We start from the raw sequence: 24,557 nt of genomic DNA, 5'->3' as shown, positions 1-24,557 counted from the left end.
CGCGTATAACTCAAGAAAGGTGTGGAGGCAATGAGCTGGACACTGGGCACAGAGGCAGGGAGCCGGAGGCCGAGCACAGAGGCGGGGAGCTGGAGGCCGGGCAATTCAGCCTGGAAGAGTTCTCAGGGGCAGCGTATGTGGCACTGAGCTGGTCTGTTGGAGGAGGCATGAGGACAGGGAAGGCGGAGGGCCTCAGCATGCAGGGGCTGCAGCACTTCCTTAGGAAGCGTTTCCACGTGCTGTGTGTGGGAAGCGACGCGTTCCACAGCCCAGGCTGGAGTGCACACAGCTCACCGGGTAATGGCAGGGGTTACAATGAGGAGACTGCATTGCCATGCCGGCAGGGGGATAATGGGCCCACGTAGGTTCAGGGCTAGGCAGGTGGGCCGTGTGCCTGGGCCGAGATTGTGGGGGACACTGTGCAGTGCAGCAAGAACTTGGGGGACACGGGACTTTGGGGTTTGCAGGTGAGTGGCTAGGCCCCAGGGCCGAGTCACTTGCCCGTATCACAAGGGCAGCGATCATCCCTGGAGCCTGTGCAGCCATGGGCTCAGCAGTTCAGAGAAAGGGGGCTGGTGGGGGCCTCGTGGTGAAGAAAGAGATCTTGCCCCCATGCCAGGGGAGGAAAGCAGCTGTGACGGGTGTAGGGCAATGGTCTCTGGGCATGCCATCCTCACGGGCTCAGCTTCGAACACACTCTGGGTGGATGTACCACAGAGAGCAGTAGAGTCACGCAGACCCGCCCCGCACACGCTGGTGACACGCCTCCTTCCCCATCAGGTGCCTGGCTGTGTGGGTGGCCCCTCACCCCAGTCGGGAAGTCCTTCATGATGCCACACAGGTGGGGAAGGCCAGGGGGCAGGCGACTGCAAACACAGGACCTCGCTGGCTGGCCCTGGGAGCGAGCAAGTCTCCTCTTCCTTGTCACAAGACCTGGAGATCTGATGTCAGGAAGTGGACCTGGCGGGAGGTGGGGTGGAGGGGGCTGGCTCCTCTCCATGCACTTTGCTGGATGCCACACTACGCAGCAGTGCAGGGGGAGACGCCAGGCAGTACCTGGCCCTGGGTGTCACCTGCCAAATGGACGCGCAAGAAAATCGGATCCATTACAGGGGAGGCCTGGTGGCTTCGAGGCTGCCGGGAGACCCCTCCAAATGGAGACGGATGACACGGCTTGGCTGTGGAATTAAATCATCAACATTTCTCATTAGGGGAAACCACTGGAGCTCTTTTAGTGTCTATTAAATGCTCAAGCCACTTAAATGATTTCTTTTTTCTAGCCGACCACCCATCCCGATTTCCTTGTCTTTACCATTGTCTGCGCATGGCTCACATTTTGTCTGTGCATCGTGCGCATCCAAGTTCCATAGCTGGCAATATTGAGTCACATGTGAACGTCCCAGGGTTGACATTATTTGCTCTCACATCAGTATGTAATGGTGTGTGTTGGGATTTGCAGTTGGACAGGCACCATCTCATGTCTCCTGGTTCTGTGACATACTGAACTCAGCCACCGCATAAAGTGCTCTGAGCAGTTCGGTTCGAGACTACACAGGCAAGGGGGCATTGACTTCCCACTGCCTCCTGACCACCAGGGAGAACTCATGCCAAAGGGCCGGGTGTGCCCTGGGCACAGGCCGGAAGTAGCACCTGGCAGTTGTACTTTGCCCCTGCTTTCAGGGTTTTATCTCATCTTCCGGGTATGCCCCTATGGGTAGAAGTACTAAGATCACAGAACCTTCCAGAAGATTTTTCAAGCTGCTCGGCGCTGTCTTGGATCTGGAGGGGATGGGTTGGCGCGTGGTACCAGGTATGTGTTCAGGTTTGGTGAACTTGAGTCTCAGCTCTGAGCAGGGTGAACTTGGGGGTCAGTAGTATCAACCTTGCTTAGATTCTGTGTTGACCTCTGGGAAGAATGTTTCTGTTCTCCACAATAATTCTGGGGTCTTTTTTGGGGCTTGAACTCAGGGCCTGGGCTCTGTCCCTGAACTCTTTTGCTCAAGGCTGGTGCTCTACCACTTTGAGCCACAGCACCACTTCCAGTTTTCTAGTGGTTCATTGGAGATAAAAATCACCGATTTTCCTGCCCAGGCTGGCTTTAAACCATGATCCTCAGAGCTCAGCCTCCTTCCTGAGTAGCTAGGATGACAAGTGTGAGCCACTAGCACCTGGCTTCTCAGATCTTAGGTTTGTTTCTAATTTAGACGTTGGAAGGAGAGGGTCAGCTCTTCCAAAGGGACAGAATAACCATTTTTTCTGTGGGGTGAAGGGCTTAGAGAACAGTGATCCTGTGTCTTAGTGATCCTGTGTTCTCTCCTAGGGATCCTCCTGCGTTCTCTCCTGGTGATCCTGTGTTCTCTCCCATTGATCCTGCATTTTCTCTTAGTGATCCTGTATTCTCTCCTAGGGATCCTCCTATGTTCCCTCCTGGTGATCCTGCGTTCTCTCCCTGTGATCCTGCGTTCTCTCCTGGTGATCCTGCGTTCTCTCCTGGTGATCCTGCGTTCTCTCCCGGTGATCCTGCATTCTCTCTTAGTGATCCTGCATTCTCTCTTAGTGATCCTGCGTTCTCTTCTAGCGATCTTGTGTTTTCTCCTTGCGATCCTGCATTCTCGCCTAGTGATTTGTAGTTCTCCTCCATTGATCCTGCATGTTCTCTTAGTGATCCTGCGTTCTCTCTTAGTGATCCTGCATGTTCTCCTAGGGACCCTGCGTTCTCTCCTGGGGATCCTGAGTTCGATCGCTAGGATTTTGTGTCGACTCATAAAGATATTTCTCTTCTGCCCTGCCTGTTGGATCTGCAGAGTACAGTAGTCCATGACTACCTCTGTGCTACCTGGGGGCTTTTCCTTTCAAGCAAAACTATTACTAATGTAACCACAGGACTTGCCTCGGGTTCCAGAGGTGCATTTTCCTCCCTCTGGAAAGAGGCCAGCAATAAACACAGAGCCTCTGACTTTGACCTTCCTGGGGACAGTTCCTCCCTTGAAGTCCCTCGGAACCTGCCCTACCATTTAGGAACACCGCCGAGGGCCTCCAGCTAGCCGGTCTGTCAGCCTTCGGGGTAATGGCTGGGGAACCTTATCCCTCTCTTTCCCCCAGATAACTTGGCTTTTTAGAGGTATCTGGAAAGGCAAGTGCCAGGAAAGTGGCATAACCTGCCTGGCCAGTCTTGTGTAAACTGAGGAGGTCCAGTGAGGCTCTGGTCCGGGATTGCCAGACACAAAGAAGCCAATTGTAGTGTGCACAAAAGAGCAAGTCACCAACGCCCCGAGAGCTTCAGCCCGCAGCCCAGGGGAGGTGCATCCAGAGTCTGGACTCGGTGGAGGCTGGGCGTCCAGAGGCTGAACTCCAAGGAGGCCAGAACCGCATCTGGAGGCTGGACTTGGATGCCAGAGTCGTATCTATAGGCTGGACTCCAAGGAGGCTGGGGCTGTGTCTAAAGACTGACTCTGAGGAGGCCGGAACCAAGTCTAAAGGCTGGACTCAGCGGAGGCCCAAGCTGTGTCTAGAGGCTGGTTCTGTTAGGTGGAGTGACTGGGTGGACATCCGACAGCTGTCCCTGCCCTGCTCACCTGTGACCTGAGCTCCCAGCCTCCTCCCACAGGTGTGTGAGCAGCTCCATCCACTGCAGAATGCAGGTGACATGGGACACGCTTCCATCGTGATTGTTCCCTTCTGCTCCGAGAGACACAGGCATCAACCCTTGGGATAGAAGTAGAAGGAAAAGAAACCCTCCCTCCCCAGGGTCCTCTCCTCACAGCCCTGCGCACCTTCCTCCCCGGAGACCCCTCCCCATCACCCTGCGCATCTGGAGACCACCGTTAAAATTGTTCTGGCCTCCCCATCACGCCCCCGGCAAAATGTGTGCACCCCCCCCAAAATGTGTGCACAGGGCAGCAGAGAGCAGGGCCTCTCCTGCCCTGTCCTGGACGGGAGCCGCCACTGTCCTTGTTAACCCAGAAAAGGCGAGAGGCAGGCTGCCTTTTGTGGCACGGTCTTCATGGCTAGGAGCTGCGGGCTAAGGGTGTCCAGCCTGGATCTCACCATCGGGTACAGGTGGGAGGCTCCACTGCAGCCCACGTGTGACTCCTGATCCTCAGGACGTGTGAAATAAAAGCATATCTTTATCCCGTGTGCATGATTGGCACAGTGTTCTGCAGGAATGTTCTTGACTGGCCGAGGAGTAGGAGAGAAGTCAGGGATTGTCCCACTCTGACCAGATAGTTTTCTCTCATCACACGGAGCAGGAACTTAGTAGGCGGGCGATAGCTGCTGTTTTCTCCCTTGGCACTTCCTCGTGAAAGCGAGAGCTTATGGGCTCTCGGGTACCTTTTGGGGGGAAGCAGAAGAAGGGCAGGTTGAAATCCCCCCCCCCCCCATCCTTTCTAAGAGCAGAGACAGAACATGATTTTTTTTCTTCTACTTCCCTGGCCTGTCGGGGAAAGCAGACATCAGAAAGACGTGGCTGAGCAGGGAGCACAGGGCTAGTCACCCTTGCCAGGTGCCACTTCCTGCTTTGAGAGAATGCCTTCCTCCCCAAGACCTGAGCGCCTCAGAGTCCTGCACAATCCCTACCAGTCAGCTGCCATACCAGCGGGGACTTCTAGCTGTGTTTTCAGCCCCCCGAGCTCACTGGCCCTGGTGAAGGTGTAGGTCACCGACTTGTCCCAGGCAAACCTCCCTGGCTGGCCATTTGGGAAGGCAGACAGTTTGGTCGTCTTTGCTTGAGGGACTCTGCTCTGCCCCCAAACCCGGTGGGCTTCCTTGGAAGTGTGGGCGGGGCTCTGCACAGGCCTGCAGCACCGCCCCAGTGAAGCACGTCACTTCATGGAGACTCCCGACAAGTCTGACATCACCAAGCAGAACTTCTGCCTGCTGGTCTGCTGCCCGCCATTCCCAAGGGCGGTAGATGATGAAAAACGAAAAGAAGAACCTCGATATAGCTCTCAGCTTCTGAAACCAGAAGCGGCACGTAGATGCTTCTCTTGGCTCAGAATTTTTAAAACAGGGCTGCTGCTCTCAGTTTCTGCCCAGCCTCGCCACGGGAAGCAGCAGGAAGCTGACAGCCCAAGAGGGGCCACAGAAAATGCCCCCCCCCATCTCCCTTTGCAGCCCTGAGAGAGGAGGTCATTTCCCTTGGGTACCATCCCATTCTGGCCTCCCCCCACCCGCACCCCCACCCCCACATCCAAGGCCAGGTTGTGTGCGCCGCCAGGGTGTCTGAGCTCAGGCTGGCCTCAAACTCACCATCCTCCTGGCCTCCAATGTGCTGGGTTTTACAAGTGTGCACTTGATGCTTGACTCTTGTACAAATCCATGAGGGCCGTACAAGTACGCAGTGGTATACTGTCTGCAACTTCGTTTAGTGTTGCCTGGGATTGCCTGCATTTGAATTAGCATGCAAATCTCCCCTGCTCTGCTGCCTAGGTTTGCAGACCTGAAGTCTCTTTATAGGATGGCTAGCACATGTAATCAGTACACCATGGCTGGCACATGTGATCGGTACAGAATAGCTGGAACACATGATAGGTCCATGTAATCTGCATGTAGATCCACATCCAGAGGGTCTTTGTAGTTTCAAAGAGGTCTGAGTTGCCTCCCCACGACTCTCATCTCTTTCTCTCTCCCTCTTGTGAGACTTCCAGGACATAACCACTGAGGAAAAGAAGGAACAAGCACCAAGCCGAGAGCAGTGCTGTGGCTCTAGAGGAGGCGGTGAGGGTAACTGAGGCCACGGGCAGGTGGAAGGATTCTTCTTGTTCATGTAGGAGTTCCTCTACTTCTCCTCTGAGCAGGCTTTCAGTCTACCCCAGTCTGAATGAGCCATTTGAGCTACCATGTGGCCATGGGTTACCTGTGGTACCTGCCTAGAAGGCCTCTCTTGTATGTGGGAAGATCTGCATTGCTCTCTAATGGCACCCTTGGTACAAGCTTGGTAACTCTCCCAGTTCATTACTACTAGCCCCAGGCAGGGACTATGCAGACTGGCTAATTGTAATAGCCGGCCATTAAAGGCAGTGGCATTAATGGAGGAGAAAGCAGCTAATAAAGAGCTCCGCTCAGCTGCTTTGTTGTGCCCAGGATACTGGCTGCTGCATTTAAGTCCTGGTTTCTTGTGCTGCTGGAAATAAGAAGAATGGGCTCCGTGACCCTCTCTCAAAAGATGGATTGAATGCTTAGCAGCATTTCTGGTAAATCCAGCAGCAAGACTTGGCTTTTCCCAGAAATGACAGCCGTGGTCCTGCATGGACTTGGTGCACGCCTCTTTTGATCCTGTGTGGATATGATGTTTGTCCCGCCGGTAGGCCAGGCTGCTGAGTGCACTTCCATGGCCCCCAGGGCGCACGGATCATCTGCAGTCTGCTTTGAGTGAAAGCCTGTAGCCCTCCCTCAACCGCCCAGCACAAGAATGAGTCGCACCAGCACATTCCGCTTACCTCTTAGAAATAGCTAAGAAACTGGAGGTGAAAAAGGAAAAGGATTTCATGGCATCTTAGGAGTAGAGAATGTCTAAAGAAGTGGGAACAGGAATGAAATCCGAACAGGAATGAAATCCATTTCAGGATTAGGTTGTGGTGCCCCTAGTTTGAGAAACTTGATTATATTTGATGAGACCCTGGGGTCTCCAGGGGCCCTGGGGGACTAAAGGAGCCAAGCAGCTCTTTGACTTAGCAGGGGGTGGGGCCTGGTCCTGGCGTCAGGCTGACCCATGCGCCCCTCTCCTGTGGAAGCCCTGTCTAGAGCCCCCTCTCCTCCCCCACTACAGTAACCCCCCCCAACTCTGTGGCAAGGGATCCACCGGCCACAGCACCACACAGCGGCGTTCCCCACACACCGTGGCACCATGTGGTATTGGTGGCTCCTTGCTGCCCACACCTGTGCATTGAGGAGGGCTGCTTTTGGGCAGATGGAACAGTTACGTTGAGGAAATGTTTTCTGGTTGAAGAAAACACAAGGGTTGAAATTGGATACTTAATCCAAGAACACTGAAGACACAGCAAAGGCAGGATGCAGGTGAGGGGTCAGCATGCCGCCTCGTGTCTCTGGTCACCACGTGTCCCTGCATGCATTCTAATGGCCACTGCTGAGCGCTTTTGCCCCTCATCCAGGGGCTGTGTTCTGCAGACTGTGTTGGATGCAGAGCATGGAACATCCCGGGCTGTGCTGCAGTTCTTACAAGCATGGACCCATCACTCGGAATTCCCCATATGTAGCAAAGCCATGTGGACCGGCCGGCATTCCCTGTGTGGTTTTTTTTTTTTGTTTTTTTGTTTTTTTATTGCACTTTTTGTCAGGAGCAGTTCTGGGTGGAGTTAGATTGGCCCCGTCCAGATACCAGTCTGCCATCACCACTGCCACCATCTTCAACTCTGCACCAGCTCAGATGCTCAGTTTCTCTCCCTGAGCCTGGAGATACTCATGTCCTCTTTGTAGGCATACCACAGGGAAGCTTGTGCGCACGTTCCTCTTCCTTCCTGCGGCTTCTACCAGAACTGGGGCCTGGGTTCTAAGCTGTGTGAGCGTGCACAGGTAGTGACGGGTACAGAGACACAATTTTTTTTTGTTTGTGATGCTGAGGATGGAGCCCAGGGCCTTGTGCATGCCTGGCAAACCCTCCACCACCAAGCCACACCCAGCCCTACACAGAATTTTAGATATTGGGGTCACAGTGGAAATTCCAGGGTTCTACTTATGTAATTCATTTTGCCTAATTCCCAGGAAACACAAGATGAGTGGTGGAATAGTTCTTGATCACAGCAAGGGAAAAATTCTCAATCTCACCTCCCTTTCAGAGCCAGGCTTGATCTGGGACCTGTTGTTGTGTTCATTTTTGGTCTTTTTTCTGAAAACATCACCGTGCAGGTAACAGGTCTGGTAAGAGCAGACTTAAGATGGCTTGATTTGACAGGAGAGTGCGCTGTTCTCTGGATGTAGGGTGGGCCTAGTCAGGAAGGGAGGCAAGGGACTGTTCTCACTTCTAAACAAGAATCCACTCGTTGCCGGTCCTGAGCCATCTGCATAAATGTCCACAAAAAGTGTGGCGCTGTTTTAGGTGGTAAGGCCAGCGACGGGAGGGGCCCCTGGGCAGCACTGACCATGGTTGTTGGTGTGCACCGTCTCCCCCAGAGCCACCTGGCCATATGGTGAAATACGGAGGTAATTCCAACACCAGGCACTAGCTCCCTCCTCACCCCCACAGGAGTCCTTCACATCACACCAGGATGTGAATCCGGCAGCCACAGAGGGCCGCTGGTCTGGGAGAGCAGTAGGCTCCATAGTGTGGACATCCAGAACCTTCCTGGATGAAGAGAGGACATCTCTTTGTGCTTCCTGGGTAAGAAGAGGTCATCTCCATGTGCTTCCTGTATGAGGTCATGTTCATATCCTTCCTGCCTGAGAACAGGTCATCTCCGTGTCCTTCCTACATGAGAAGAAGTCATCTCCACGTCCTTCTGCTTTTTACTTCACAATCCATGCTTGGACACTTGTCCTATCCCGCCTCACCTCTGACTGGAGGCTGCGCTGGGCTCTTCCTGGGGAGAGCCCATGTGTTCTCAGCAGCCGCGCTTGCATCTTCTCTCAAGCTCTTTCACGCAGCTTACGGAACCCGGGGACGGACAGGATATTCAGTGTTCTTTTTTCAAGTGCTAGAAATTAAGTTTCAAGACAATGCTAGTTTCTTGTATCCATGAGGCCAAAAACCTAGTAAGTCATGCAGGCAGACTCTAGCTAATTCAGATTTGGGGTGACAGCTAGGGCTTATTCATAAAAGCTTATTTGGTGAAAGTGCATTGGATGGAAGCCAACCTAGCACCTTGATTGCTTTGCAGCCAGAGGACTGTCCTTGAGTGACCGCATGTTCAGGAGAAATAACTTCTGTCCATGGGTTCCAGCTGAGGGCCGCATCTCCTAATTCCTGCAGCTTCCGTTCCGTCCACGGAGTCCAGCCCAGGGCTGTGTCCCCAAGTCCTGCAGTTTCCGGTCCATCTGCAGGGTCCAGCCCAGGGCTGTGTCCCCAAGTCCTGCAGCTTCTATTCCATCTGCACGGTCCAGCCCAGGGCTGTGTCCCCAAGTCCTGCAGCTTCCGTTCCGTCTGCGGGGTCCACTCCGGTGCCTCATCCCTAAGTCCTACAGCTTCCATTCCATTCGTGGGGTCCCATCCAGCCCAGGGCCACACCCCAAGTCCTGCAGATTGGAAATGAGAGTTTTCCTCGGGTATGGAGTGTGGCCAGCGTGAGCACTGTGTCTTTGGCTCTTGCTGTTTCCCGCCCTTTCCCCTGGGACTGTTGGTGAGACACCAACACCAAGGCCAGGTGCCAGTGGCACTACAGCATGGCTGCAGGAGATGGCCATCATCTCGTTCCTGTGTCCTCTCTCTCCCTCCCTCCCCAGGATTGTACCAAAGGCCTCAGAAGCCATGATACGTGTGTATGTGTGTATATGTGTGTGGGGGGGGGGGGAACGTCCTTGGCATGTGTTAACAGAATTGGAGTGATTTTTAGAAAAAGTTTCCTAAAACCAGGCATCTCAGCTCTGCAGTAGCAGAGTCTTTTTGTATGTCCAAGACCTGAGTCTTGAACTCAGCCTGGGTGCTGTCTCTCTGAGCATTTTCATTCAGGGCTCTACTCCACTTCTAGCATTTTGGTGGTTAATTGGAGATAAGTCTCATGAACTTTTTCCCGAATGGGCTGACTTTGAACCTCGATCCTCAGTTCTCAGCCTCCTGAGTAGCTGGGATGACAGGTGTGAACTGTCAGCACCCAGATCAGTCTTTGAGGTGGCCTGTAAACCACTTTTGTGCAAGTTGTCTGCCTGCTTTTCTGGTTTTCTCAATTCCTGGAATGTTTAATCTCCAGGAAGGTTATTAGTATTTAACTGTAAGTTCTAAAGTTTCTTAACCTCTTAGCCTTTCCAGAGAGTTATGATAGATACTACTGCACCCGCGCTCTGGCAGTTTGCTTATTTGCCGAAGCTCCACATTGAGGAATTCTGAAAAGCAGATTCTTTGGTGACATCTGGTATTGGGGATGTATATTAGGGGTGGAAAGGGCACGCCTGTGTTACACGGAAGTTTCCGGCTCACAGCTTTCTAAGCATCCCATTAAAATGTGGGAATTAAATGGGTGAAGGGGGAGGGGAATTTAGATCACCTAAGATTCCGTAGTTCTTATCGGAACATTCTGTATGCACTCCAAAATACCATTACTGACGGTTACCATAATGATTACTAAAATTTTTACATCAACCCTTGTCTGAAACTACTTTCTCTCACTAAGAGCTTTGAGCTCAAGTCCATGTCCTCCTTCCCGAGGGGTCTTCCTCCTGGCCTGGGCAGTGACAGATTTCTCTTCCTTCAGCCTCTGGGTCTCTGAAGGTCTGTGTCTGCAAAGCCGAGCACCCCACGCGTTTTATCTGCTCCCCATCTGAACAGTCTGCAGGCACGTTTGGTCACGTTGCTGACCTCCTCCTGCTGCACGTCCCCGACAAAGCTCCCCAGCATTAATACCTCTGACTGGAGCATTTTAATTTAATTAGAGCGCTGCTTACAGCCCTCTTGGGAACTCCTTGCCCCTCTTCACGTTAAAATAAAGCACCTCTGGTTTCCATCGGTCTGACAGTTTGCTCCTGGGTGCATGCGCTGTCGGTTGGTGCTTTGTGGGGTCAGAAGAGCGGAGAAGTGCAGTTGTAAGGATGAAGGGCTCCCTTTGGAGCACTGAACCTTAGTCCCTGAAGCCCCTCTATCCTCACAGCTCCATCTCTTTGATTTTGCTAACTTCTGCAAGCTCCTAAGAGCAGACTTGGATGTTCTCCTTTCCAACGTAGCTTTGTTTTGTTATTGACAGGTGACTTCATCCTTCACTGAACCTTTTATTCTTTTTTCTTTCTTTCTTTTGGGGGGTGGGTCGGTTCTGAGGCTTGAACTCAGAACTTCACACTCTTGCTTAAGCTTTTTCACTCAACACTGGTGTCCTACCACTCAAGCCACACCTTCACTTCTGGCTTTTTACTGGTTCACTGGTGGTAAGAGTCTCTTCGACTTGTCTGCCCTGGCCAGCTTCGAATTGCAGTCCTCAGATCTCAGCCTTCAGAGCAGCTGAAGCAGAGGGTGCTGGGTGTGATCTCGGGGCCTTGGGTTCTGGCACCTGCGCTGCGCCCCAGTCCTCTTTTGCTTTGGTTATTTTTCAGATTGGGTCTTGGCTCTTTGCTTTTCTCCGGTTACTACCTGGCACCTTCACTGAGTCCTTTGGAGTGTCATGAAGGTACAGCACAGAGCCATGGAGAAGCTGGGATTCACACTGCCACGGCCACGCTCAGCCGGGCTCCAGTCCGGAGGCTGGAGGCGGTTTTTCCAGGTCAGGGCTGTTCCCAGGGAGCCCAGAGGCTGGGAGGATGTGGTCTTGCATCTGGGTGTCCGGCCTTCTCCTAGTGTTAAGGGAACAGCCTTGTATTACACAGTACACCTTCATTCTCTCTCTTCCTCCCTCCTGCTCTCCCCCTCCCTTTCCCTCCCTTCTTTTTCTCCTCCCACCCCCACCCCCCTTGTGCTGTGGCCTTTGAAGACTTTCTGACAATGTTTTCTTTACCAACAGTTTCACTTCTGCAAAACCCATATAACAAAACCAGAAAGCGATTCTGGGAATAAAGTTAACGGTGGCTAGAAATACCCATAATGGGATCGGAGGGCTGAGGACTCTGGGGAATTTACGAAAGGAGAAAAACAGATTCTGTGCGGTGCATAAACGCCCATCTCACCTGGAAAAACCCTCAGCAGAGTTAATACACATTTCCCATATACATGATTATATCTTGTTGACTCATTTACCCCAAACAACTCAGGACAAACATGAAAAAATATAACTCATCCTTAACTTAGGGTTGCTGAAAATATGTGTCCCATTTGGCGAAGTTCCAGAAAAGTGAGGGCTGGTTGTGGTGGCAAATACCTATAATTCCAGCCACTCAGGAGGCTAAGAGTCATTGTTTGAGGCCAACTGAAGCAAAAAAAAAAAGCTAAGAAGAACTTAATAAACAAATTAGGCTGGGCACTGGTGGCTCACGCCTGTAATCCTAGCTACTCAGGAGGCTGAGATCTGAGGATCAAGGTTCAAAGCCGGCCTGGGCAGAAAAATCCGTGAGACTTTGATCTCCAGTAAACCACCAGAAAACCAGAAATGGCACTGTGGCTCAAGTGGTAGAGCATTCACCTTGAGCTGAAGAGCACAGGGAGAGTGCCCAGGCCCTGAGTTCAAGCCCCATGACCAACAAAAAAACAAAAAAAAAACATAGGTAGAAGGATTTAGGTCCAGGCCATCCTGGACATAAACTTAGACACTCTCTGAAAGATAACCAAAAGACAAAAGGCTGTGGGCATGGCTGAAGTGGTACAGTGCCTACCTAGTAAGTGCACAGCCTTGAGTTCATACCCTGATTGCCCATCTTTCCCTTCAAAAAACTGGAGAAAAGTAAAGTTGAAGATTTTGCTTTGCTTCCAGAAGACCTTTAATGGAAACGTGTTTGGTGTGAGAAATGAAATCTGAGCCGGGTGCCCAGTGACTCATACCTATAATTCTAGCTCCTCAGAAGGCTGAGATCTGAGGATCACAGTTTGAAGCCAGCTGGGGTAGAAGAATGCATGAGATTCCGTTCTAATCACCAAAAAAAAAAACTGGAAATGAAGCTGTGGCTCAAGTGGTAGGGCGCTAGAAGAAGCTCAGAGACAGCACCCAGGCCCTGAGTTCAAGCCCCAGGACTGGCACATGGAAAAAAAAAATCAAATCTGGATCTGCTGTGAATTAAGAACCTCACCAGGAAACTTTAAGCTGGATATTCAAACAGAAATGCCCTACCCACCCTATTGCTGCTGGCTGTGTATGAGGAAGGTGAAAGTTGCCTAGAAATGGTAATCGCGAGTACACGTTTACTTAAGACTTCCTACCACAACCACCAAGCTTTTCAGGCTTGAGGAGGAAGAGAAGCTGTAATTTGGGGGAGTAGGCTGGCGGGGGAGGGGGGGTCCTCTCTTTCCTCTGCACACTTGAGATAAAAAAAATTAAAACCATCTTTCTTAAGTGTAAGCATTTTCTTTGCTTTAATCTTGAGTTTCTTTCACTCCTGATTTCTCCTTTCACAGGCATCTTACTGGTCTTTTTCCTCCCACATTAAACCACAGAAACTCACTGAAGTTACATTGATGTCAAACTCGTTGATTTGTAGATCCAGGATGTAAATTGCCCCCACTCGTGAGGGGAAACAAACAAGTATAACAGATGGCTTCTTGCCATAATTGGGAATATATTAAGACTAATAATCATTCTTCCCTTGCCATCTGACTTGTTTTAATGGACCCAGAAATGCTTGTTGTGCTTTTCCTAACGTTTGAACCCAGGGTCTGAGCACCGTTGAACTCAGGGCCTAGGTGTTCTACCACATGAACCACAGCGTCACTTGTTTGACTGAAAATGTTATATCTACTGAGGCTCCTGCCCCCTCCTTGTAGGCTCACCAGGAACTCAGTTAAGCAATACTTCACTTAAATGTTCTCCCAAGTGTTCATTGACGCTAACATGCCAGGTAGAGGGACAAGCAGGGGCCAACCCCTTCACGTTAGGAAGGGAAAACTAAACAGTGGGTATTGTGGGGTTAGGTAGCTTGGTGATGGAAAACGTACAGCTAATGCAGATCCTGTTTCCAGCCATCCCTCCTCCCTGCTCAGCTCCCTCTTGGTGGATCTGAGTAGAGAATCGTGCTTTGATCAGAAGCCGAGGCTCGTGCCAGACAAGAAGCAACGTGGGTTTAATGCAGTGGGACATTGACTGCAGCTTGGAGACAACATTTCTGAGATAGCTGCTTTTGCACTCATCTCTCACCCTCTCTCTCGTCTTCCCTCACCTGGGCCTTGTCCAAGTGCACTCTGCGGTCCAGGGGAGAAGCCCCATCTTCACCCTTTTCAGTGTTTTTAAATAAAAAGTCCCAAATACTCGGCATCTGACAGGTGCATGGGCCATCTTCATGGGATGGTTCGGGAAGCTGGTCTTCCTGGTGACACCTGCCATCTCCATTCCAGATGTTCATTACTTTTCCTCCTCTTATTTTTAACAACAGCAGGAACGAATCTCATACACACCTCCAGAGAGCCCGGTACCCAGCTACGCTTCCTCAACGCCACTTCATGTTCCAGTGCCCCGGCCACTCAGGATGGAAGAAGACTCAATCCGCCTGCCTGCACACCTGCGTGAGTGTCCGCCCACCTGGGAGGGCCAGGTTGGGAGGGAAGGAGAGATAGGCTGTGGGGTAGTGGTGGGGAGTTGGGCCAGGGCTCCAGGTTGGCAAGGGGTACAGAGATGGTCACACACGCTACATGGCTGCTCCAGAACCTTTGCCCTCGCCCACATGGCTGTGCAGAGTTTGATATTCTTTGTCTTATTTTTCTGCGTTCATTTCATCTCTGACAGTGACATATTTTTTAAAGGCTTACAGATGATGAGTGGATGGAAGGATGGATGGATGGATGGATATGTATGGATGATGGGTGGATGGGTAATAAGTAGATGATGGGTAGATGGATGGATGATGGTGGATGGATGGATGGCTGATGATTGGATAATGGACAGATGAATGATAGTGGCTAGATGGGTGGATGAGTGGATGCACAGATCCTCACATTGATGATTATACCATGCAGAGCTATAGCACATTACTGTGAACTGTGAGACACAATCAGTAGTTAAGATTATGGATTCAGGTCAGAGCAGTGGTTTGGCCCAAATGCCTACTTTGTGGTAATCTGCATGAGCCCTGCTGGGATACCTCTGGCTCCAACATCTGGAACGAATCCTGTGGAAGTGGAGGTTCCCAGGCTCCTGCCGCCTGCCTGGCCAGGGCTTCCCAAACAAGGCCCACTTACCTCCTTCCCACCCAGTTCCCAGACTCGTGGCCGCTCACGATGCCTGGAGGAGCCCAGGGCCCCCTGACGGCTGCGGCTGGCCGCACACTCGATGCATCCCAGATGAGTTTTCAGACCTAAAGGAAAATATTCTGTCAGGGGAATTGAGCTGGGATTCCAGGCAATTCCCAGTGGAATGCAGATGGAAAGTACGGGGAAGAATCTGTGGAAGGACGGCAGGACGGACATTTATGGTATGGCGGGCTTGAAAGCATATTTAGCAGCTCGTTTTAAAGAGATACTCTCAGCCTGGTGTGGCTCCCAGGGGCTTCTTTTCACTGACTTCCAGACAAAGCCCTTCTCTTAACCCTTTGTCCTCCCATTCTTAAATCGACATATTCCGTGAAAGGGAGTGTAATTGCTACAAGTCTCATTCAGAGAGAGAATACAATTGTGGAGACCTGACAGTACCATCCAGGCCTCTGGTCTGCACCTGGAAAGAACAGTGCTGTGGGCAGAAGGGCCTGGCCCACTCTGGTATGGGCCGGTGCCTTGAGTGTGCTGTGGAGAACTTGTTTGCCCTGGGAACAGACACAAGTATGTTTGCTGAGAAGATAGAAAGGGCTGGCATTCTTCCATAAAGGGATACAGGTTATTTCCAGGCTTGAAGGTAGAAAGGCTGAAGTACAGTTGTAGCAGGCCATGAGAAAATAGTTGATTTCTTCAAAGAGAGCCTTTGCCTTCCATCTCAGCTTAGAACCCCGCAGGACCAAGGTCCCCTCAGCAGAGAAAGGGCCGATCTTCCCCCACTCTCATCACGGCCTTCTTTCTAGTTTAATTTGTCTGCTGATGGCCACCTTTCCTTGATTTGTGGGGAAAACACAGAAGGGTTCCAAGGGTATGTCGTGAGGTGTCGTGTGGTAGCATTCTGTCCGTTAGCGCCATGGCTTCCAGTCACAGGGGCCCTGTATCACAGTATGCCTTAAACGGTGATGCCCAGGCCAAGCAAGTAATAACTTATACAGATACATTTCTGGTGTATCAGTGGAAATTTAAATAATTGAATGTCTTATTTTAAATTCTTCTTAAATGCTCTATCATCTCACATTTTGTTGATTTAAGCACAGCTAATCATAGGTTGACTTTATGCCATTTTCCCTATGACTTTGCATCTTACAGTGTCTCTCTGGCCTTCTAAAAGCCCCATGAACTGACATTTAAAAGCGGAACCTAGGGCTCATCCATCATATTTAATAGGGTTACAGTTTACAACGTTGCAGGTTAATAAATAGCCATAATAACCACTCGTTGTTTTTCTAGAGTCAGAACAGCAAAAATGGTCCCCAGGCCCTCCTACCTTTCCTCGCAAATCTCTTGAAATTCTTGCATTATTCCTCCTGCTTGTGTGTGCTTAATAATTCAGCTAAGCATCTTCCTTTGGAAACATTACCTCCCTGCTCACCCACTCTGCCGTTCTGCATTCTCAGCAGAGTGATGGAATTTCAGGCAGTCCTACAGCAAAGCAGAGCTGTATTAGAACCCGCACAGACAGAGGGATGCAGAGCCTGCACAGAGGGATATAGAACCTGCATAGACAGAGAGACATAGAACCCTCACAGACAGAGGGACGTGGAGCCTCGGTTTTGTATACATTCAAGTTACTTGCAAAGGAAGAAGCAAATACATACTCATATTTTATGCTGTTATAAGCAACAGAAGGTATTACTATTATCTCATTTAGTCATGTGACAGCTCCTAAAGCGTGTGTTGATGCTCCTATTTGATTGACAGGGTGACCAGAGCACAAATGACCAGGTGCATGCAGCTTGGGGGAGGGTCTTACAGATTTATTTCCGTGTCAGTGGTCATCCCTGAGTGTTCTCATGCGTGACTCATAAGCTTGGAGTTCAAGGCTCTGCTCCACCTGTTAAAGTGGCAGTGTTGGCTGTTGAACTGGAACAGGACATGGAGGTGGTGAGCTGGGGCAGGACTGTGGAGATGGTCATCTAGGACAGGCAGGACCGTGCGGATGTCCCTTGGGCCCTGATATGCATGACCCTCCTGGGCTGCCACCCTCTGCATAAACCACCCTCTTGCCATAAACCATCCATTCAGTCTTGCCCACCAGCCGCGGTGCCCTCTACTTTCTGGTAAACTCAGGCTGGAGTTTAGTTTCTCTTGGCAGCCCAGTTATAAAGACCACAGGACCATGGTAGGGGAAAGAGGGGCTCAACCAAGTACACAGGTAGGGCAGCCCGTCCCCAGAGGGACCTCCTGACCCCAGCATTCGAAACCAGCAGGCATGGCAGCAGAAAGGATTTTAATCCAGAGAGACCTGTGCTCCAGGACCAGCTGGCCTCCCTGTTTTAAAGGCCAGGGAATCATGCACACCCCTCCTTGTTTGTTTCACTGAAGAAAGGACCCCAGGTTCTCTCTCTATACTATTGGCATCGTTTTTCCTCAGTCATGTAGGGAATAAGCTTCATTTTCTAATGGTTGCCCAGGGTTTGTCCAAGTTCAGTTCTACCTTACAGCCTCCATCCAGGGCCCCCCATCCAGGGGTGGCCTCCTGCCCTCACCTCTGGCCCTCCGTAGGGAGCTTTCTTTTTCTTTCCTTATGTTTGTATGTGTATTTTCTTTTTTGGTGTGAACGTGTGTGTATATCTGTCTGTGTCTATGTATATGCTGATCCTGGGGCTTGAACTCGGGGCCTGTGCGCTGTCCCTGAGCTTTATTTTTTTCAAAGCTAGTAGTCTACCCCTTGCAACAGGTCCACTTCCAGCCTTTTGGTGACTCATTAGAGATAAGAGTTTCACAAACTTTCCTGCCCAGGCTGGCTTTGAACCTCAATCCTCATATCTCAGCCTCCGAAGTAGCCAGGATTAACAGGCATGAGCCACCAGTGCCCGGCTTGGGGGATTTTTCTTCATGGTGTTCTCAGTCTGTGAGTCTCCTTGCTCGCTGGCCTTCCCCTCTCTCTTCAGACCTGTTGTCATCCTCTGTCCCTGGATGGCCGGTGCCTGTGGCCAACAGAGACATCAGAATTGAGGTGGGAAGGTGGTTGGTTCTCAGAGGTCATCCTCAGTCCCCACATGGGTACTGCAGTCGTGACCTCGGGTGATGCTGGCCCACTACCTCTTCCATTTTGTTTCCCCTTCAACTTTTGGGCACCTTCACTTTTGCTTTCAGATGCCCAAAGACTTTCTGTTCCCCGTGAAGCACAAGGGTCCTGGTTGGCTGCCAACAGCTTGGAAAAGAAAAAAGGAAAAAAAAACACCCACAGCAGAGCCGCCAGGATGCTAGGGAAGGGAAATTTCCTTTTTGGGTTTGCTGTCTGAAAGAATTTCCGGTGCAGCCAGACGTTAATTCCTAGCTCTATGCTTCCTGATAAGGAAGCAGCTTCAATAAATGCGGCTATTTATAGATGTCTTTAAAAAAAATCATATAACCAGGGGTTTCTGACCTTTCCTTTCGCTTTGCATCTCACACAGTGAACGTTGTGTACATTTAAGGCGCTATTCCAGCGTGAGCTTTGGACAGCGACCCTGGTTCGGAGCTGCAGAGGGAGGGGGAGGAGGGAGAGACCAGCCACCCGTTGATATTCAGGGTTCTCAGCCTCCTTGGCCTTCTGAACCAGACATCTGGAAGCCATTGGCAGTTGCTTGTCCCTATCTGGGGCAAGGGTTCAACACGGGAGCCCAGAGGTACCCATCTCTAGTCTAAACCCCACACTGAATGATCCTTACAGGCACTGGCGGCTCATGCCTGTAATTCCAGCCACTCAAGATCTGAGGGTCATGGTTTGAAACCTTCCAGGGCAGAAGAATCCACGAGACCCTTATCTCCAATTAACTAGCAAAAAAGGTGAAAGTGGGTCTGTGTCTCGAGTGGTAGAAGCACAAAAGCTCAGGGACAGGGCCCAGGCCCTGAGTTCAAGCCCCAGCACAGGCACAGGATAAAGCAAGTCAATCAACAATCTGGAGAACGAGTCTGTTTGATGAGTAGAGACAACAGGGAAACGAGGCAGCTGATGTTTCTGTTTCTTTCTCCTTGCTGTCTCCCTGGGTCATGCCGACCCTCAGACTTCTCCATTGTCTCTTGGCACCCTGTGTCTGCAGAGGCAGCCTCGTGTGGTCTGCGAGGCTCTTAGAGTTCCTGGCAGGCGTGACTGATCGCTTCCCCCAACACGTAAACCCTAGCCGACGGCCCTGGCTGTCCTGGTGCTATCTTAGGTGGGTGCTGACTCCCCACGGCTGTGCCAAGTGTAAGTGTTTTAAGATTCTTTCTCCGATGTCTTCTGAAGCCAGGGCAGAGCAGGCATTGAGTGCTGTGACCTGGCCTGGCTCTGGCCGTATGCCCAGTGTAGATTCCCAAGTGTCATTAGTCACTGCCGCCTGTGCTTCCTGCTTCCACCTTGGGTGGGTGGACTAAGCCTCACTCTTCTGAAACTGACCCGTTTATACTTCCTGTGGACCGTGGCAGCCGTGGTCTCTATGGCTCTCTCATCTGTTTATATTTCCTGTGGACCGTGGCAGCCGTGGTCACCATCGCTCTCACATCCGTTTACACTTCCTGTGGACTGTGGCAGCCGTGGTCCTCCATGGGCTCTCACCTCTGTTTATATTTCCTATGCATCATGACAGCCTTGGTCCTCCATGACTCTCACATCCATTTATACTTCTGTGGACCATGGCAGCTGTGGTCCTTATGGGCTCTCACATCGGTTTATACTTAATGTGGATCATAGTGGTCTCCATGGCTCTTAGATCTGTTTAGACTTCCTGTGGATCCTCCATGGCTCTCACATCTGTTTATACTTCCTGTGGATTATGATAGCCATGGTCCTCCATGGGCTCTAGATCTGTTTATATTTCCTGTGGATCATGGCAGCCATGGTCCTCTATGGCTCACAGATCCATTTATAGTTCCTGTGGATCATGGCAGCCATGGTCCTCCATGGATCTCACATCTGTTTATACTTCCTGTGGACCATGGCAGCCGTGGACTCCGTGGGCTCTCAGATCCAGTAGTGGTATAGATACAGAAGGAGATGCAGTAGAGAGATAGCAGTCTTTTTTTAAGTGACTGGAACAGGTGTTGGAGTAGCCTTTCTTGCCCCCACGTCTATGTCTCTCCCTTCTTCCCCTCCTCTTTCCCCTCCTGTTCTCCCCTCCCGCTGCCCCTTCTCTCCTTTTTAACTGAAGCAATAACCCTGTGCCCCTCCTGCCAGCTTGTAGGAGCCAAGTCTCTGGAGAGGACCCCAAGTGAGTAATTCATCCATACACCATACTGAGCACCTTCAGGAACCTTATATACAAATTACTCAGCGTAACCGCAAACACTGAAGCACAGATAATAGGTCTGCTTGATATTACAAGTGGTGTATTGCTTCCCAAGTTCACGCCCAAAGTGCCCACAACCACCTGTGGACCATACGTCCACATCTGACTCCAAAGCCAGTGCTCTGCATCTTAAACTCCTGAAACTCATTTCCCTCTTGCTCCTGGTTAGGAGGAAAATAATTGAAAATCAGAAAATGGTTGTTGTTTTGTTTGTTTTTTTAATGGTTGTGGGGCTAGAACTCAGGGCCTGGGTGCTGTCCCTGAGCTCTTTTGCTCAAGGTTAGTGCTCTACCACTTAAGCCACAGTGCCATTTCCAGTTTTCTGGTGATTGGGTGGAGATAAGAGTCTCACAGACTTTCCTGCCCAGGCTGACTTTGACTTGCAATGGTCAGATCTCAGCCTCCTGAATAGCCAGGATTACAGGCTTGTAATCCTGTAATCCACCAGCACCCAGCTGCAAATGGATTTTTTTCATAGGAAAAAATGTGAACAAAATTGATATAAACTACTGACAAAAAAAGACCAAAAGGATGAATCAGGGATGTGGAAATGAGAGCCAAGCTACCTTCTGCACTTGGAAGGCAAATTTTCAAATCCAGTCCTGTGGCCACACATATTTTCACATAGCTGAAAAATTCTGGGCTGTGAAAAACAAACGAAGTAGACAGATTCGCACTGTGCCTGATTTTCCATCCAAGGGATGACAAGCACACAAGAAGACATTGCGCAGTGAGGGAGGAGCTTGAATGAAGATTACCTTAAGCTGACATGCTTCAGGAAAACTGCCTGACATTTCAGTGCCTTAGTTTCCCCACTTGGTACACTTGCCCATAGGAGGCTAGAATCAGTGCTTTGAACCGGGCCTCTGGGCCACAGAGCTCTCTGGGTCACCCTCCTGCATTGTAGTGCTGGAGCTGCACATGTGGCCCTGAGGCTCCTCCCGGCTCACGGGGCTCCTGAAGAGAATTGCAAGGGCTGTGCTCAGAGCGGCACAGCCTGCAGACGCACATCATGACAGCATCATTCGATTGCCGGTACTCAGCATCCGCTTGAACGTAGACCTGGATTTGGTGCAGATGCAGTATTCTGAGGATGCAGAAGGCTGTCCTTGCTTTAGCTGCAACTTAGGAAATACAGAAATCCAGCATCTGGATGTCTGCAGTTGAGATGGGGTTAGTGCTTTTGTGGGATGGGAACCGGCACAAAACCTTGCAGGGTTTCTGAATCTGCCTGTGACGTGTGTCCCTTGTCCCTTGTGCTGTCTCCAGTGGTGGCCCTGTCCCTGGCCTGCTCCCTGCCTCCCCACTTTGAGCCCTTCCCCTCCCCCACACCCTAGGAACCCTGTGTGCACTGTCCCCATGCCCAGTGATTGTGCACAGGTGTGGCTTCTGGTAACTGCTCAGCCCCGTCTATATGGTCTGTGGGAATCCCCTCACAACTCTGTCCCCGCCTGCTTTTCCTTTAGCCTGCACACATTAGTGTCTGCATCTTTCTCCTCTGATCTGCATGGGCAGGCCACGCAGATAGGCCACGTGATTCTCATTCAGCAATTAATACTGCAGCAATTGATTGTGGGGGGGAAAGCCCAGTTGGCAAAGGGCTTGCAGGTTCTCAGCCTCTGAAGGAATGCCTTTGATGCTGAGTTTGAAAGGACTTTTTTTTTCCATCCACATTAGCCAGGGAGGATCTTCTGCCATGCCCTGGGCATGAACGCTTGCACCCAAGAGCCTGGACAGAGGCTCAGTAAAGGGAGACAGAATGGCCTTGAGCTGCAGTGAAGGCCACACAGACCAACGAAGGCCCAGGCTCTGCCTCTGGACAGACTGATGAAGGCCCGGGTTCTGTCTCCTTCCCTAGTTCTTGGTCCCCCATCTGTCAGACAGTTGCTAGGGAAGTGGGATGCACAGCCACTCGGGGAAGGGTCCTCCCGGACATAAACAGCAGGGAGAGGACATCACCTGTGACTTTCCCTTCTGACTCAGGTTTTGAGCCCCCTTCCACACCTGGGTCCCTGGAAAGCCCCTACCCATCCCCCCCACTTAGGGCTGTCAGGCACCGTATGTGTTCTGTGACTTAACACTTGGCCAAAGCTGATATCTACACCCATATTTGGGGTTTAGTTTAAAGGCCTTTTAGGATCACACCAGTAGAAATCCCCTGGGAGAGATTTCCCTCACTTTAGACTTAGGAGGGAGGAGCTATAAGCATTTATTTTGTGTTTATTTGCAGTAGAGAGGTTTGAAGTTGGTATTTTGACAATATCCTTAATGTCCTGAGCGATGAGACAGAAACAGGCATGGATTGTTCTTTATCAAGTATATCTTTGAGGGGCTGGGAAGGTGGCTCAGTGGTAGAGTGCTTGCCTTGCATGCAGGAGGCTCTGGGTTCGATTCCCCAGCACCATATAAGCAAAAAGAAAAAAAAGCCGGAAGTGGCGCTGTGTCTCAAGGGGAAGAGCGTTAGCCTTGAGCTGAAGAGCTGAGGGACAGCGCACAGGCCCAGAGTTCAGGTCCCAGGACCAGACCCCAGAAAAAAAACAAAAAGTATATCTTGGAATCTTCAAAAAAGAAAGCTTGAGTTTTGGTTTTTAAGCAGATAAAAGTTTTATTTCTGATGGTTCTTGGTGTGCTCAGGGCTGGGTAGAATTATCCTGGCAATGACTTCAGTTATCTGCTTCCAGAAACCTCTGCAGTGACTCCCACAGCCCAGGTGATGGTAGGAAGGAATGTGGAGAAATGCAGTGGGGGGTGGCAGCGTTGGTGTTGTGTGGACAGCTGTGGAGTTGAGTGGTTGACCTTCGTTAGCTGAAGAGGACTCAGACTCCCGAGGACATGGCTTTGGAGACACAGGGCTTGCAACTGGCTGTGAACAGGACCTGGAGTGGGGAGTGTACTCACTCGGTTGCAGTGACGTGCAGCCTCTCAAACATGAGGCTCTCCTGTGGCACCTGACATTCCACCCGCGAAACCCTCATTCCCACAGGGCACATTCCCACTTAGCTCTGCTTAATTTAAAGACCGTTCTGAGGACAGGTGGTACCTTAGCTAGGAGAAACAGATCCAGCTCCTAATCTTGTATGAAAATTAATTCATCTCTCTTTTGCAGTGGGGGCAGAGCCGGGATGAGGACCGAGGGAGGGGACGGAGCTGGAGATGAACCCGTAGCTTTGCCTGGGGCTGGCATTCTTGACAGAGGATGCCAACGTATGATGAGGGAAGTATCCAGGCCCCTTGATTACACAGGGCTTGTCTGCTCCTTGCCACACACAGCCACAGCCCTCCAGACAGTTCCAGCAGTGTGAGTCCCTGGGGGACACTTTGCAGGTTGGTGTGAGTCCCTGGAGGATGCTGTGAGTATGGTGTGAGTCTCTAGAGGACTCTGTGTATGGTGTGAGTCCCTGGAGGATGCTGTGGTGATATTGTGAGTCCCTGGAGGATGCTATGGTGACAGTGAGAGTCCCTGGAGACCGCTGTGTGTATGGTGTGAGTCCCTAGAGGATGCTATGGTGATGGTGTGAGTCCCTGGAGGATGCTGTGGGTATGGTGTGAGTCCCTGGAGGATGCTGTGGGTATGGTGTGAGTCCCTGGAGGATGCTGTGGGTATGGGTATGAATCCCTGGAGGACACTGAGGTGATGGTGTGACTCCCCGGAGGATGCTGTGGTGATGGTGTGAGTCCCTGGAGGATGCTGTGATGTCAGTGTGAGTCCCTGGAGGGCACTGTGGGGACAGTGTGAGTCCTTGGAGAATGCTGTATGTATGGTGTGAGTCCCTGGAGGATGCTGAGGTGTTGGTGTGGTGACGGTGTGCATCCCTGGAGGGCACCGTGGGGACAGTGTGAGTCCTTGGAGGATGCTGAGGTGACGGTGTGAGTCCCTGGAAGAAGCTGTGGTGACGGTGTGATCCCTGCATTTCCTTTGCTGTACACTACACGTGGGAAGTCAGCTGTAAGGATTGGTTAGGGCCGGCCAGTCCCACAGCTGGCTCTAGGCAGTCAGAAGTGGCCTCCGTTTTTGGAAGACAGTGCTGGGTCCTCCTCTGAGATCCCACCGTGGTGAAGGAAGTCATAAAGCCTAGAAAAACAGGACAAAGCAATTTTATAGCCGCCAGCAGCAAACAACCCCAGACCCTCATGTTTGTACAGTTAGGTTTTAGGGGGCTGTGCGATTCTCTCTGGACCCTACCCTGTCTCCAGTGGGCAGTTCCCGCCAGCCCTGGCTGGCATCCGCGTAGATCCGGACGTTGTGCACTGTAACCGCAGAGGGAGACTCAGACATCTCTCATCCGTCTGACCACCGCTTGATAGGCAGTTTGAAGTTCAGGGCTGTC

At 51.2% G+C, this 24,557-nt stretch overlaps 1 protein-coding gene across 3 annotated transcripts in view; it reads left to right on the top strand.

The window, feature by feature from the left end:
- Positions 1 to 24,557, top strand: part of LOC138806779 (transcription factor ETV6-like) — a 101,362-nt gene that overhangs the window by 37,583 nt on the left and 39,222 nt on the right. Inside the window, exons 1-2 of one of the 3 annotated variants that reach the window (XM_069992136.1) lie at positions 1,730 to 1,810; positions 14,107 to 14,236. In XM_069992136.1, the coding sequence (XP_069848237.1) occupies positions 14,200 to 14,236 (37 nt within the window). In that variant the 5' untranslated portion in view covers positions 1,730 to 1,810; positions 14,107 to 14,199. Of the gene's footprint in view, positions 1 to 1,729; positions 1,811 to 11,299; positions 11,358 to 14,106; positions 14,237 to 24,557 lie in introns of those variants that run through there. The other 2 variants (XM_069992134.1, XM_069992135.1) reach the window with 2 other exon arrangements.

This window comes from Dipodomys merriami, unplaced genomic scaffold, assembly GCF_024711535.1.
Source record: "Dipodomys merriami isolate MVZ:Mamm:240054 unplaced genomic scaffold, mDipMer1.0.p SCAF_408, whole genome shotgun sequence".
NCBI lineage: Eukaryota > Metazoa > Chordata > Mammalia > Rodentia > Heteromyidae > Dipodomys > Dipodomys merriami.
This window is presented reverse-complemented; position numbering and strand designations above follow the sequence as displayed.